The 14851-nt window shown below is 54.6% G+C and overlaps 1 protein-coding gene across 3 annotated transcripts in view; it reads left to right on the top strand.

Moving 5' to 3' along the window:
• The window catches only part of LOC144945589 (nuclear receptor subfamily 2 group C member 2-like), an 89811-nt gene extending 83549 nt beyond the window's left edge, over positions 1 to 6262 (top strand). For all 3 annotated transcript variants that reach the window (XM_078874075.1, XM_078874078.1, XM_078874076.1), the window contains exons 14-15: positions 1128 to 1233; positions 2536 to 6262. In XM_078874075.1, coding sequence (XP_078730201.1) covers positions 1128 to 1233; positions 2536 to 2689 — 260 coding nt within the window. In that variant the 3' untranslated portion in view covers positions 2690 to 6262. The remainder of the gene's footprint in view (positions 1 to 1127; positions 1234 to 2535) is intronic.
• The last annotated feature ends 8589 nt before the right edge of the window (positions 6263 to 14851 follow it).

Genomic DNA, 14851 nt, shown 5'->3' on the forward strand with positions numbered 1-14851 from the left:
TGCCTTTGTCTCCCCAGTGGCCATGTTTACACACACCTGCACCAGCTACTCATTCGAGGCCGTGTCGACCTAGGGGAGGCCCCAGGGACTGGTTCAGATAATCGTCACCGGTGTTGGCCGTGAGCGGGAATCGAACGCCGGTTCCCCGGGTTTGTAGCGCAGCGTAGCGCTAACCGCTGCGCTACGACCGCTCACTCCACTTCCTAACCCCCCTCTCTACCGCTGACCTGCAATGACCGCTAGGTGGCAGTGAAGCCACGGCTGTGGATGGCGAGATCTGTGAGCGAGTTTGCGGGATTGTGTTGAGTGGCTCTCTTTTCTATTGACATCGCATCGGCAGACAAAGAGATGTTGATTTGAAATCGTCGTAGTGATGGTGATCGCCTGCGAAAGTGCGTGCGCAGTCGTGCGTATGCGATGATGTTGTGCATGTGTGTACATTTTGTGTGTGTGTTCACGCGTGCATGTAGCATCGTGCGTATGCAATCATACATTTAGAATTGTGAATGTAGATTCATGCGAGCTTTCACAATGGAGCATGTACAATGTTTCGTGTAGAGTTGGGCGTGATTATTTTGCTGCGTGCTTCCATCACGCTCTGCGTGCAATACTGCCTGTGTCCTGGTGAGTGTACAGGAGTGCGTGCGTGAAGCTGCGTGCGTGCCGCATGTGTGAGGAGCGGTAGTGTAGCGCTGCACTTTGAACCCAGCGACACAAGTTTGATTCCCGCTCATGGCCAACACAGTGATTATTATCTGGGCCTCCACTAGGTCGACTCAGCCTCAAATGGGTACCCAGTGCGATGTGTAAATATCACCACTGGAGAGACGTGGTGCTGGCCACCCACCCCCTCGTGTGCCATTCCAGCCTTCATAGATGCTCTTGAACAGCACTTGTCCCAAACATTTTGATTTAAAGCTTTCGTGACTGCAGGGATTCATCTTCTTGGTTTTTTCGGTAAAGTCACGTAGAATGGAAATAATAAAATAATAAAAATAAAACATCATTTTTATTATGTTTTATAATAAAAATAAAACAATCATTTTATTATGCTTTATTTTTGGTGTGCGATGGTGCGTGTACAATAGTACGTGCGTGATGGTGTGTGTTTCCGTGCGTACCCTTAGACCACCCGGGGCTGGTGAACGTGGAGCAGATCAAGCAGCTGCAGGAGAGAGCCACGCTGGAGCTGCGGGGATACATGGAGTCTGCTCATCCCGACGACAGCACCAGGTGGAGCCAAACGGCCTCCTCTCCCAGCCTCTCCCTCACCCGACCTCTCCCGAACGCCCCAGAACTCTCCCTTGCCTCTCCCAGCCTCTCCCAACCTCTCCCTGCGTCTCTCTCTCAGTTTCTCCCTCATCCGACCGCTCCCAAACGCCCCATAACTCTCCCTTGCCTCTCCCCAGCCTCTCCCGACCTCTACCTGCATCTCTCTCCCAGTCTCTCCCTCACCCGACCGCTCCCAAACGCCCCAGAACTCTCCCTTGCCTCTCCCCAGCCTCTCCCGACCTCTACCTGCATCTCTCTCCCAGTCTCTCCCTCACCCGACCGCTCCCAAACGCCCCAGAACTCTCCCTTGCCTCTCCCCAGCCTGTCCCAACCTCTCCCTGCGTCTCTCTCTCAGTCTCTCTCTCACCCGACCGCTCCCAAACACCCCAGAACTCTCCCTTGCCTCTCCCAGCCTCTCCCTGCGTCTCTCTCTCAGTCTCTCCCTCACTTGACCACTCCCAAACGCCCCAGAACTCTCCCTTGCCTCTCACCAGCCTCTCCCGACCTCTCCAAGCCTCTCTCCCTCCTTCCGGCGCTCTCATTCGCGAGACAAAATGAAACCTCATCTGTCAGGAGACGGGTGTGACATCACACAAATAAATTACAATCGACTTTTGAATGCGTGGCGGAACGTGTTTAACAGTGTCGCACGATTCACAGTTCCGGCATCACAACTCATGGTATTTTTGTCCTTTTTCCCCAAATTGTAACGACGACAGTGCTATCGGCGTGATGCCGTGATGAGACGGAGAATCTAATCGGATCTCTCGGAGGGTAGTCCCAACCCTCCGGCCCGCGGACACGTACATGTGCATACGTGAGCGTGTTTGTGTGCGTGCGTGCGTGCGTGTGTGCTTCACGGGATGGAGAAGAGATGGAGCGATGTGGTATGAGAGAATATGGAGCTGAGTGGACTTGTCAATGACTAATACCAGCGGTGTCAAGATCGGCCTCTGTGGAGGAGGCTCGTGAAGGACGCTGCTACGCAGTTTGAGGCAGTCTCCCTCTAGAAACCTCGGAGGGCAGAGGAGCGACGTTCACAACAACGAGCGGGTCGCCGGGCGGCTAAAATGCGTAACCTCCTGCCAGCGGGCGCTCGACACTTCACGTGGCCTTAAAGTGCGCGTAGGCTTGCACTGGCGCCGTGATGACGTCACCGCCACTTCGTGGCGAGTGGCGGTTGTTGTGTTGTTGATGTACTGGGGATATTTGTGCGCGCGTGTGCTCGTGTACATGTGTACGTGTGTGCGCGTGCATACCCAGGCTGCTGCGGCTGCTGCTACGCCTCCCCGCACTGCGTCTCATGAGCTCCGCCGTGACGGAGGAGCTCTTCTTCGTGGGCCTCATCGGCACCGTGCAGATCGACAGCATCGTCCCCTACATCCTGCGCATGGACTCCGACGACTACAAGGTGTGACCTCCGACCCCTCCCAGCGGCACCTCCGGACCCGGACCTCGAGTGCACGTGGAGCAAAGGAAAAACGGAGAGAAAGGAAACGACGAATGACCGCCGCCCCGCCCGCCCGCCCGCCCAACTCCTTCTTCCTCCTCCACCGAATCCGACAACTTGTGACTCTTGCGTCTCCTCCTGCATCGGCGTAGCACTTCGGACGCTCTCCACCAAAAGAGAGCGAATTTCCGGCCCCATTTTTAATACCGTGCGAGCGTGCGTGTTCGTGCACCGCCTCTTCTGGCCTCTCCGCAACACTCCAGGCACCTCACCCCTTCCCCCCACCGCGCCCTTTCCCCGCCGCCGCCGCCGACAACCGTCGGGCAATGGGATTGTGAACGACGTCGCAAGGCAGCGGCGGCGGCCTTACGCTTGATTTTCCCCGCAGCCCGCAGCTAAGAAAGACGCGGCGAGCTGCATTTACCCTCCTCCTCCTTCCCCCGAAGATGACGAACGTTAAACAAGCAGAAACAGAACAGGGGGGGCAAAAAAAAAGACAACGCAAAAGTTACCGTGATAATGAAAACAAAACAAGCAAACGAAAACAAAGCCTGCTCCTACGAACATACTCCTCTCGGAACGAATTTCATTTTTGTTTTGCTAGACTCGTCCAAAGGATTTTTACAGCCGGAAGTTCGCGCGCGGGGGAAAGGTGGTCGAGGAGTTTCATTCAGTCGGTAGTCGTGCCCAGCTCCTCTTCGGAACGCTTATTTGGTTGTCGTTGCCACCGCCGCCACGATTTCCTCTCCACCCGCAAGCCTACGACGGGCACGGCGGGAGAAGCCGTGGGAACGTGCGGAGACTTTTCTTCTCCATCGCTTCCGCTGTCAAACGGCATCAGGAGGTTATTTTTTTTTCTTTGCTGAAACGACGCGGCGCGATTGTGCGTTGCTTCTGAAAAACTGTGCACCCACACGCACACGCACGGCGGCGCACCCTCCACACACGATGTATAGTTTTTAAATTAAGAGACGTACGCTTGCACCCTCTCTAAGCAGCATTTCACGCAACGCACCCACTCATACCCCCCCCCCCCTTACCCACTTCTCCTCGGCCTCTCCTGACTTTTTTTTGCACTTTGGAAGAACGTTACTGTTTTATAATCCGAAGAGCCTAAATCGCTGTAGACTACGTATACAAAAATATATATATATTAAACAAACAAAAAAACTAAAAAAAATCACGGGGGAGAGAGAGAGAGAGCGAGCGAACGAGAGAGAATAACGGAACGTAAAGATGAAACCGTGCGGCAACGTTGCGAAGGAAGATGCCGGCTTCCTGAAGGCGGAGCGATGACGGGACAAACAGAAGCACGCGCCGCGGTCGTTTTGAACAACGGCGTCGCTGCGGCAAACACACGTAAAGGTTTCAAAAGAGAGGGGAAATCATGGAGAGAAGAGAAAATAAAAAAACAAATCGTCGGCCCTTTAATGCGCGGCACTCATCCTCCTGCACTCGCCCTCCTCCCTCCCTGGGGGGTCACGGGGTCAGCGTTAGCATTGCACTTATTTTTCGCTTTTAGTCTTTTACGGGGGACGCGCGGGGAAGCGGAGACTGCGCGCGCGCGCGCCGACTCTGCCACTAACGAGGGGTGAGAGAGACGCTGGGAAGGGAAGGGGGGCGGCACGGCCAGCCACGCTCGCTGTTTTCCGCTGGCGTTCGGCTTTTCCACCACCGTTTCGGGAACTCCCCTCCTCCCCCGGGTTCCAATCTTGTTGGAGGGTCGACCCGGCCCGTTGTTGCTTCCAGGGTGGACAAAGTAAAGTATTGCTTTTCCTGTAAGGATCCCGCCCGTCGGGCAGACTGTCCCCTGCCATGGGATTGTGGAATTTACACCGTTTGGGGTCTTCTTGGTGGGTTTTACCGGCGCAGCTGAGTGCCCCCCCTCACCCCGGCCACCCCCCTCTCCCCACTCGTTTTGAGATTGGCTTCCGGGTGCTCTGACGCAGGTGGCGCCATCGTGGTGGCGTTGTTGTCCTGGTCGTGAGCTTGCGGGGGTTTCAACGTTGACCCTCCTGGGGTTGAACCGATCCCTGCGTCCGTTTTTTTTTGTTTTTGCCAAAACCGCCTTTCCCAGGCCCCCCCCCTTCCCCCCCCGGCAGAGCCGGTTTGCGCGCCCGGCCCCAACGCTCGCCCGCCGCGTCCCCGTCCCCGTCGTTTGTAATTATTATTTTTTACTACGAAAAAAAGGAAAAAAAAAATGATATATATGAATCGCATGTTTGAATTGCACCTTTTTTTTCCTATAGCACAACACAAATGCACATCGCTGTCGGGGGGAGGCCCTTCTCCCGCGTGCGCATTCTAATTGTCATCGTCGCCGTTGTCGTCGTCATCGTCGCCGCCGTCATTATTATTATTGCTACTATCACCTTTTACTCGCCGCTCAAAGACACACGTGTTTCTCGAGACGCGTGAGATGCGAGCGAGGGACTGCGAAGTTAAACTTTGCACTCCCCGCGCCACCGGCGCTTTGCGGTCAAAGGTGGGGGGGAGAGGAATCAGATTTTTTTCTTCGTGGGGCATATTTCGTTGCATTTTTATTTTATATATATATTTTTAGAAAACCCCCCCCCTCGTAATTTTCACACGGCGGCTGCCACCGCTGGCGAGAGCGTGCAGAGCGAAGAAAGGCGCTGCGGGGGTTTCGTTGGCGATGGTTACATTCCATTGAGCGCGGCAGTTCGGGGAGGTTACGGAACGGTGAGATGAGTCGTGGGGGTCCCGACGGTGCGTTACGGAACACCGGCTGTGTCCCGCTGCTGCTGTATGCAAGTGTGCAGCCGAGCGTCGCTGCGTGCGTGCGTCAGCCAGGGTGTGGGGCGCGCTTTCGGGAAGAGTTCACACGTGTGGCGTGGCTTCTGTGTTTGCTCCACAGAGCGTTGCGTTGTTGTTGTTGTTGTTTTTTTACATCGTATCGTAGTCATCGATAATAATAACATTATTATTACGACTGTGTAGGTTTTTTTTTTGCGATTCGGCTGCAGAGCTGTCCGATGCATTCTTCCGGTCGTGCCGCCTGCCGTTCTTTGTTCACGATGTCTTGACGTTTCGGCGCACGCGGCTGGGAGCTCGTTCAGGAACTGTGTTTTTGAACGCGTCGTGGGTTTGGAATTATTTTGGTTCGCTGAAGGAGACGCAGTAACAACCCGGGAACGCCGTCGTCGTCGTCGTCGTCATCAGGAGTTTTCAAATTGCCCTCGATAAGCTCTGTTGTTTTTAGTCACTTGCTGCGTTTGCCTGGATCATGTGATGCCTTAGATCCTACGAAAACGAGGGCCGAGTGGCCGATGGAAAAACAATCTTTTGTACGTCTCACGATGCGTGCTTTTGGGACGCGCTTTGACCCCTCTGGCAACCTCGGGTCGCAGAGCCAACGGTTCCATCGGTCGTCCCCCCCCCCCGAGCGATGAGGGGCGAGCAACAACGACGATAATTACGGCCTCGCGGATGCTTCGTGTCGTTTTTTAGTTTTCAGAAAACTAAGTTCAGTCCTAATTAAACGTTTCTTCGCTAACGGCGGCGATGTTTTCAAATCGATGGAATTTCAAAATCCAAACGGTGTTTTATTTTCTTCGTACTTTCTTTTGGTCGCACTGGCATTTGAGCACCTTGGGAGGTTCGCCGTCACTTAAAGAGGCGAGCGAGCGAGCGATGAGGAGGAGGAGGAGCGCAGAGCGGAGGGTCGCTCCGCGTTTGATGCAGACGGACGCGCAGACGGACGAATGCACGCGCACCGCACTCGCGCAGACAACAAAGATGCAGCCACGCTTGTACCGACCGCGCGTCGGGTTGTGCCGCTTGTGCCGCCGAGTAGCTCTCTCACTCTCTCCCAACGCAGTCCCAATTCAGGGGGCCCCGAGCACGCCGACGCCGTCGCCAGGCGCGCGACGTGTCCCGGCCGGGGGCGGATGGGGGGGAGGGGGGGGCGAGCTTGAATTCCAGCGTTAAAAAATCAACAGAAAACATTCTCCTCCGCCACGTGGAGCGAAACGCCGCGCCGAGCGACACGCGGAACAACCCGCAAACGCGCAGTAGGCGGGGGCCGGTGGAGATGGCGACGATGGCGACGATGGCGAGTCTACGCCGGACCCCAACCTACTCGCGGTTTTGCGTTCTTGAAAAGTGTCACGTTGCCCGCCGCGTGCTCAATCGCGTCCCCCCGGGTCGCCCTGCGGTCACGTCGGAAATTTCCTCCTGAAGTCGCACTTTTTGTTAAATACTTAGCGGGAACGGAAAGGGGGGGTGGTGTGTGGAGAGGCGACGATCGGTGCCGTGCCGGCAGCTGTGGTTCCGTACACCCCGGTGGGGTGGTGGCGAGTGGAATGATGCTTCTGTTTGACGATTAATGTGGACGCTTGAGCTCACGATGCACGCGGTCAGGTTGTGCGCGGAAGCGCTGATGGGGGTTTTTGTTTGGGTTCGTGTACGTGCTGGGGGCGGAGCGGTGGAACGGCGGTTAGCGCAAGCTGCGCTGTGAATTGTGCGGCTATAACGCGCGCTGGTCGGTGAATCCGGCACCCCGCGCTTCGATTTCCGGCACCCACGGTTCGATCCTGAACGAGAACGGAACCCATCCTGGGCGCACCGCCCGTTGGCCAACCCGAACTGAGCAGTGTGGCGAAGTTTGGTTCAAAAACAACGCCCAATTTGCCGTGGAGAGCCCTTCATCCAGCGGTGAATTGATAATGGTCTTCAAATTATGACTGTCACGTATAAGGGAAATAATATAATGATAGTGTATTATTATTTTATTTTCTTGGTTCTTTCGGTAAAGTCACGTAGAAGGGAAGTAATAAAATAATAAAAATAAAACATAATAAAATGAAATAATTCTCACGACGTTTCGGCTACAACGCAAGCAGCCGTCTTCAGGCTTGCGTTGTAGCCGAAACGTCGTGAGAATTATTTCATTTTATTATGTTTTATTTTTATTATTTTATTACTTCCCTTCTACGTGACTTTACCGAAAGAACCAAGAAGATGAATCCCTGCAGTCACGAAAGCTTTAAATCGAAATTTATTATTTTATTATTTACCTTCTACGTGACTTTACCGAAAGATCCAAGAAGATGAATCCCTGCAGTCACGAAAGCTTTAAATCGAAAAATTCTGACTGTCGTTCGTTGCAATTGTATGTTGCGCGATCATCTTTCAAGTTGATTTTGTTTCTGTATCAACCAAGTGAGGTGACCAACACGACGCCGGCATGAGGCTCATTTTGCCGGGTCACCGAAAATGTCGCGTGAGGCCCCCTCGCCACGCTTCATGCTGCGCGGTTCAACTTTGAACAATTCGTTGTTTTTTTTGGCACATTGTTCCTTGCGTCAAACAAAAGGTCGCAATTTGGGATTCAATACGATACGATTCGTTCTCACCCCTTGGATTCGATAACCGATTGGTTTGGGCTTTTATTTTTGTTAACGTCGCTTTTCGGTTATTTGTCACGGTGTGTGTAGGCGTCCACGAGTCGATTCAAACTTCGTCGTCAACCGGTAGCGCCTCCAATGGCTGCGGGCGGTGGGGGGGGCTGAAGCCGATCCGATGACCCTGTACAACTCGAGAAACGGAACAAAAAACCCCCCATTATTGAGCGATTCAGCGTGCTTGTTGCGAGCCCCCTAAGAATCCACGTTAATTCGATGCATCGTTCGACCCCTGGCACACGTGTGTGCGACGCGTGTGTGCACACCACTCCCCCGCCCCACGTCGCCGACCCACAGTGGGGGTGACGCTTTGCTCTGGAGGTCGTGGGTTCGATCCCAACCTTGACGCCTGCTGCTGTATATTTGGAGTTTGCGTGTCTCTCTCTCTCTCTCTGTGGTCGCGTGGATTTTTCCCTGGTTTCTTTCCCTCAAGATTTAGACACACGCGATAAGCCGCTTCGTTGAGCTGTTATTTGTGATGGCCAGGGGTCGCTTCTGAAAAACAGCTACATCGCTCAGTGGCGCCTTACCTGGTCAAATACAAAATAGTCTAGTTCATAAAAAAACAACTTTAGTTTTCAATTTTCCTTACCGAGGGCCAAATAGGACTTCACACGCCTTTGGCGGGCAACCTCACGTGAGCACTCCTCGCAGCCGTGCGTTCGCGTCATCGCTCGTTTATAGAAACGCGCAAAAAAATCCCGCGCGTCGACCAAGCGCAAGGAGGCGGCACTCGCAGTGAGGGAAGTGACCGAGCGCGTGGCTCTCCAATTATAAAAAAAAAAACACGGCATCGTAGCCAGGTGGTGAAAGACGTTGACCTACTCCCCCCCCGCCCCCCCCCTCTAGCGCTCGATTAGTGCGGCTGAGGAGGTCTCTGCGGTGACGGACGAATGTCATTCACCGCCCGCGGGGAAGTGGCAGGCGGCGCCGCGTGCGAAAGTGACATCTTGGGGCCGTGTCGGTGGGTCCCCCGTTGTGCCGTGGTGGTTCCTTCTCCTCCTGCTGCTGCCGCTGCCCTGCTCTAGAAGCCGGGTGTCGAATCCTGCGACGACCGTGTCACCCCCCCCCCCCCGAGTCGGTGTGCGTCCTGGGCTAACCCCGGGGTGGTGGGGGTTGTGTGGAGGTCGTTGGCTCCTCACTTCCCAAGTTTGTTTTCTCCTTCCACCCCCTTCACGAGAGGTTTTTGTTGGTCGTGCCGTAGCAATCCTAGCCACCGCCCCCTCCCGCGTTCCCCCCACCGAGACGATCTAAACATTTTCACGGTGGGGGGCCCGCGGAGGGGTTCGGTGATCGCTGGGGTGCGACGCCGCAAGCGCCGAGGATATTTCTCGGCTCCATTCCTCCCCGTTGCCCGGTGGGAAACTCGATGTTTTCCCACCGGGCTCGATGTCACGTCATTGTCATCGGTTGCCGTCTCTCCGCAGCGCCGCATCGAAGGCCCCTCGCCCGCCCGCGGTCCTGCGACGCAGCGGATCCGTCTCTCTCTCTCGCGGTCCCTCCCGCGCGCGAGCTCATCTCGTCGCTCCGTCTCCGCGGATGCGGCGCCGTCGCGTGCCGTTCCTTCCTCTCGTTCCTTCCTCTCGTTCATTCTCCTCGTTCCGTCAGCTTGACCCCTTCCCGGGCACGATGCTTCCCCCGGTGCGGTTTGTCCGCGATCCCCGATCCTTCCGTCGGAGCAGCGAGCCGGCGCACGCAACAGCCGGTTTCAACACTACACGGGCGCGGACTCTGTGCCCCACGGTGATCGGTCGGCGAACACGCGCAGGGCGATCGGGGTGGTGATGTCGTTGTGCGTCCGATGAAGTGGCAAGTGAGGTCCGATTGTCCACCCTCCAGACCTGTCCCACCCCGACCCTCCCCCAAACCTCCCGACCCCCGTCACCTTTTCTGCTTCGATGCCTTAAAATGCTTGCGCGGAGTTTGTGTGGCAGTACTTTGTGTTGCTGCGTTTACGGCTGTCTTCAGCTATACCTTTTCGAGCATTATTTTATCATTATTGTTAATGTTATTATTACTTATTATATTTACAAGCACCCTAGCATGAAATGCTAGCATGACCTATTCTTTGAATAAGGCAGTTATGACTGTCCGCTGTACATAGCTTGGCAGCTACATTTGATATACCGTATTAAATAATAAACGACTGCTCAACAGCCAAGTGTGTCTCGGATGTGTGTGGATGCGAGAGACGCTGGCCACCCACCCCCTCGTGTGTCGTGCCACGACCTTCGCAGGCGCTACTCGCTAACAGCACTTGCCCCAACAGTCTGTTAAAGGCTATCGGGGGGATCTTTGTCTTGTGTGTGTATGCCCGTATGGGGAGCGGTGGTGTAGCGGTCAGCGCGCTGTGCTAGGAACCCGGCGGCCCGAGTTCGATTCTCGCTCACGGCCAACACCAGTGACGATTATCTGATACAGGTCCTGGGCCTCCCGTAGGCCGACTCAGCCTCAAATGAGTACCTGGTGCGGTGTGTAAACATCGTCACTGGGTAGACAAAGGCGGCCGGGCGTGGTGCAGGCCACCCACCCTCTCGTGTGCCGTGCTAGCCTTCATAAGCGCTACTCGCTATAACAGCGCTTGCCCAAACAGTCTGTTAAAGGCTATAGGGGGGGGGGGGGGATCTTTGTCTCGTTGTGTGTGCGCCCTTTAGGGTTCTCATTAGCTCACCCTCCCGGCTTCCCAATCAATTTGAGGGACGTGGGTGCACAGCGCCAATCTCGCTCGATGACGCGTCCATGAAAGTCCGTGTTGAGTGAGTGGGCGAGTGAGCAGGTGTGAGTGAGTTGATGAACGAGTGAGTTGGTGAGCGATTGGAGAGTGAGTGTCTGCGTGAGTGAGTGGCTGAATGGTATTTGACCGGTTGATGATAATGTTTAGGTTGCTTCATATCGCGTCCGTACGCGATATGAAGCTCACGGTCACTGGAGATCTACAGTCACGTGGGAAGGCAGCCAGGCGGCGAGCCAGCGCTGAAGTTGTGCCCAAGCTCTGTGCTCCTCTACATATAGTATTATGTTATTTTAGCCAATGAATACGTTTTCCACAATAGGCTTTTTTGTGTGTAAAATCGTGTAAATATGAATGTCGTCGTTAAATCCGCCACCACCAGACACGGCCAATCAGTGAGGTTTGTTGCATCAACGGAACGTGGCAATTCATTACGAGTTCAGCACGAACCGGTTGTGTGTTGGAAAGTCGGAGAATATCGGCCGCGAAAGTCTGCGTGTTCAACTGAGCGAATGTTTGTACGTGTGGGAGGCACCCGGAACATCCCGAGTAAACCCCACGCGTGTGCGAGCCGGGCAGCAATTGTTGCCGCGTCCAGATTGAAGTCCACACTTTTGCTGAACCCCTGGCGAGCCAGTGCCGGATTAGGCTGTAGTATATGTTATAAATGGGCCCTAAATTTAAAAAAATATACATTAACATTAAAAACAATTTTTTTTTTCTTGCATAGTAAAGTAATTTTAATTTTTTCATTTGCTATACAGCCGGATAATACGACAAATCGCTAACCTTAAACACCCGGTCCTTCATAAAAGTGGAAGGCGGTATAGTACTATAGTAATAGAGCAAGTGCAGAATCACTGAACCGGAGTTGATAGCTTGAAAGCATCTAGCGCGGGGACCTTGGAAGTGCGGGGCCCGTAGCTACTACATATGCAGCTACTACACGTACAGCTACTACATATGCAGCTACTACACGTACAGCTACTACATATGCAGCTACTACACGTGCAGCTATTACACGTGTAGTAGCTACTACACATGCAGCTACTACACATGTAGCTACTTCACGTGTAGTAGCTACTGCACGTGAAGTAGCACGAACTGGGCGATCCACCGGACACCTCGCTGCTGCCACTGCTGCTGCCGCTGCCTCCACAGCGTTGGGTCACTGCAGGCAGCCCACGTGACGCAGCGGTAGCGAGCACGGGAACAGGTGAGCGAGCGGGTGAACGAGCCGAGTGTGTGTGCAGTGGATGGACAGGTAAGTGTGTGAGTGAGTTGGGGAGTGAGAATGTTGGCGAGCGGGTGGGTGGGTGAGTGGTAGGGTAGCGGGCGGTTAGCGTGCTGCGCTACGACCAGTTCGATCCCTGCTCACGGTCAATACCGGTGTTAATTATCTGAACCAGGTCCTGGGCCTCCCCTAGGTCGACTCAGCCTCAAATGAGTACCTGGTGGGGTGTGTCAACATTGCCACTAGGGAGACAAAGGCGACCGGGCGTAGTCACTGGCAACTCACCCCCTCGTGTGCCGTTCTGGCCTTCATAGGTGCTCGCTAACAGCACTTTCCCCAACAGTCTGTTACAGGCTACACGGGGGGTCTTTGTGTGTGTCTGTGAGAGAGAGTGGGCGAGCGAACCAGTGGGTTAGCCGGATTATCCTTCGTAGCACAAGTAGCTACACATGCTTACGGCTCCGCACTTTCAAGGGCCCCGCGCTAAATGCTTTCCAGCTATCAATTTCGGTTCAGTGATTCTACACTTGCTCTATTACTACAGTACTATACAGCCTTCTACTTTTATGAACGACTGGGTGTTAAATGTTAGCGATTTGTCGTATTATCCGACTGTATAGCAAATTAAAATATTATAACTTTACTATGCAAGTTAAAAATTTGTCTTAATATTTACGTTTTTTTTATTTAGGGCCCCTTTTATAACATGCTACAGGCCCCGCACTCGCTTAATCCAGCACTGGGTTAGCCGACAGGCGAGAGAGAGCGAGTGGGCGAGCCGGCCTGCCCTTACCCACTGACCAGATGACTTTGAGGACGCGTCAGTACCCACACTTCACCCCACCACACGCGACCCGCCGATCAAGCGACTGAACTGCGGCGTCGCGCATCCGTGCTGCTGGGCGCACGGACGGACGGGTGGACCTGATGGATTTGAGAAACTCGCCACCCCGTTGTTGAACTGGCGAACCTCTGGATTGTAAGTCAGGTCCGCGATGTTACTGCCCCATTAACAACCACGACGACAGCCCTCGCTTAAACGAACAAAAAATGTTAAATATCTACATCCTATTTTTGAGAGCCCCAAACGAACATCGTGTGGCACGTGGGGTCCTGTATGAGCGAACCCATGGACACACCACAGAGACCCATCGACTCGTCGCGCACCACATTCACCCATCCACTCATCCACTCACGCACTCACCAAACCACTCACCCATTCAGCCACCCACCCACTCACTCATCCACTCGTGCACTCACCAAACCACTCACCAATTCAGCCACCCACCCGCTCATCCACTCACTCACCAAACCACTCACCAATTCAGACACCCACCCACTCACTCATCCACTCACGCATTTACCAAACCACTCACCCATTCAGCCTCCCACCCTCTCACTCATCCACTCACGCACTTACCAAACCATTCACCCATTCAGCCACCCATTCACTCAAAACACCTGCTCACGCACTCACCAAACCACTCACCCATTCAGCCACCCACCCACTCACTCATCCACTCACGCACTCACCCACCCACCCACTCACCCACCCACCCACTCACCCACCCACTCACCCACCCACTCACCCATCCACTCACCCACACGGCGCACGCAGGCAGGCAGGCAGGGAGCGGTGTGGAAGCATCAATAACTGAGCGCCGTCTCTCTACAATGGAATTTTTTATTGGAAAGGACACTTGAATTAATGATGGAATGATTGATTGAATGAATGAACAAATGAATCATTTAGGTGGTGGTGTGTTGGGGGGTTGCTACTGCATTGCCCACGACCGCCGTCTTCCAGTCTCGTGCGGCGTAGCCAACGGTGTACGTTGAACTTCTTTCACACCGTACGTAGCCAACCGTGATCATGGGAGGTGCGGTTGGTCGGGGAAGGACAGCAACACTAAAGAGCAGTTCTAAAGAAATGAGTTTGTCGATCTAGATGATGATTTAAAAAGTGCATAAGCTCCCAGTGGCTTCCTAATGCCCGAAGGAGGAGCGTTCCAGACGGCCACAGAAACAGCGCATCTGAAAGCGCCGCGCGGCGCGGTGACCGCCACCGTCTGTGTTGCGACGGCGAGCTGCCAAAAGCCACCGCCGCTGCTGCTGCTGTTGCTGTCACTGCTGCTGCTGTTGCTGTCATTGCTGCTGCTGTCACTGCTGCTGTCACTGCTGCTGCTGTCACTACTGCTGCTGTCACTGCTGCTGCTGTCACTGCTGCTGCTGTCACTGCTGCTGCTGTCACTGCTGCTGCGAGGATGACGAGCGGAGTTGGCGTGGCCTGATGGTTTCTAGCCCCTTGAGATGGAATCGAAGGTTGAGCGCGGCTCAGGTGTGGCGAGCCACTTTGCGTGTCTGTTGCGTGCGCAACGAGTGCGACCTTAGAGGAACTTTCTGGAAAGTTCCAGGACGATCGGCCAGGGGTGTTGTTGTGACACGTCGTCGTCCCCCCCACTCCCCCAGACCTTCTGCAGAGAAAGCTCGGCACGGGTGTGAACGTGTGCTGCAGGTTTCAGGAACTCCACCTCCGAAACAACACTCCTCGTCCACCGGAAGACGCGGCGCGGGAGTCCCGCGTGCACGCGCGTGTTCACCCAGGAGGAATCGTCCCCCGCCGAGTCAGTCCAGAAGGACCCTTGCCACGTTCGGGCGGGTTCCTGGCCGAGCCCTCCTTGCGGGAGGGAGCGAAATGTCGTGGTCAAGCATCACCCTTCCCGTTCCCTTCCCCCTTA

This window comes from Lampetra fluviatilis, chromosome 38, assembly GCF_964198595.1.
Source record: "Lampetra fluviatilis chromosome 38, kcLamFluv1.1, whole genome shotgun sequence".
Taxonomy (NCBI): Eukaryota; Metazoa; Chordata; class Hyperoartia; order Petromyzontiformes; family Petromyzontidae; genus Lampetra; species Lampetra fluviatilis.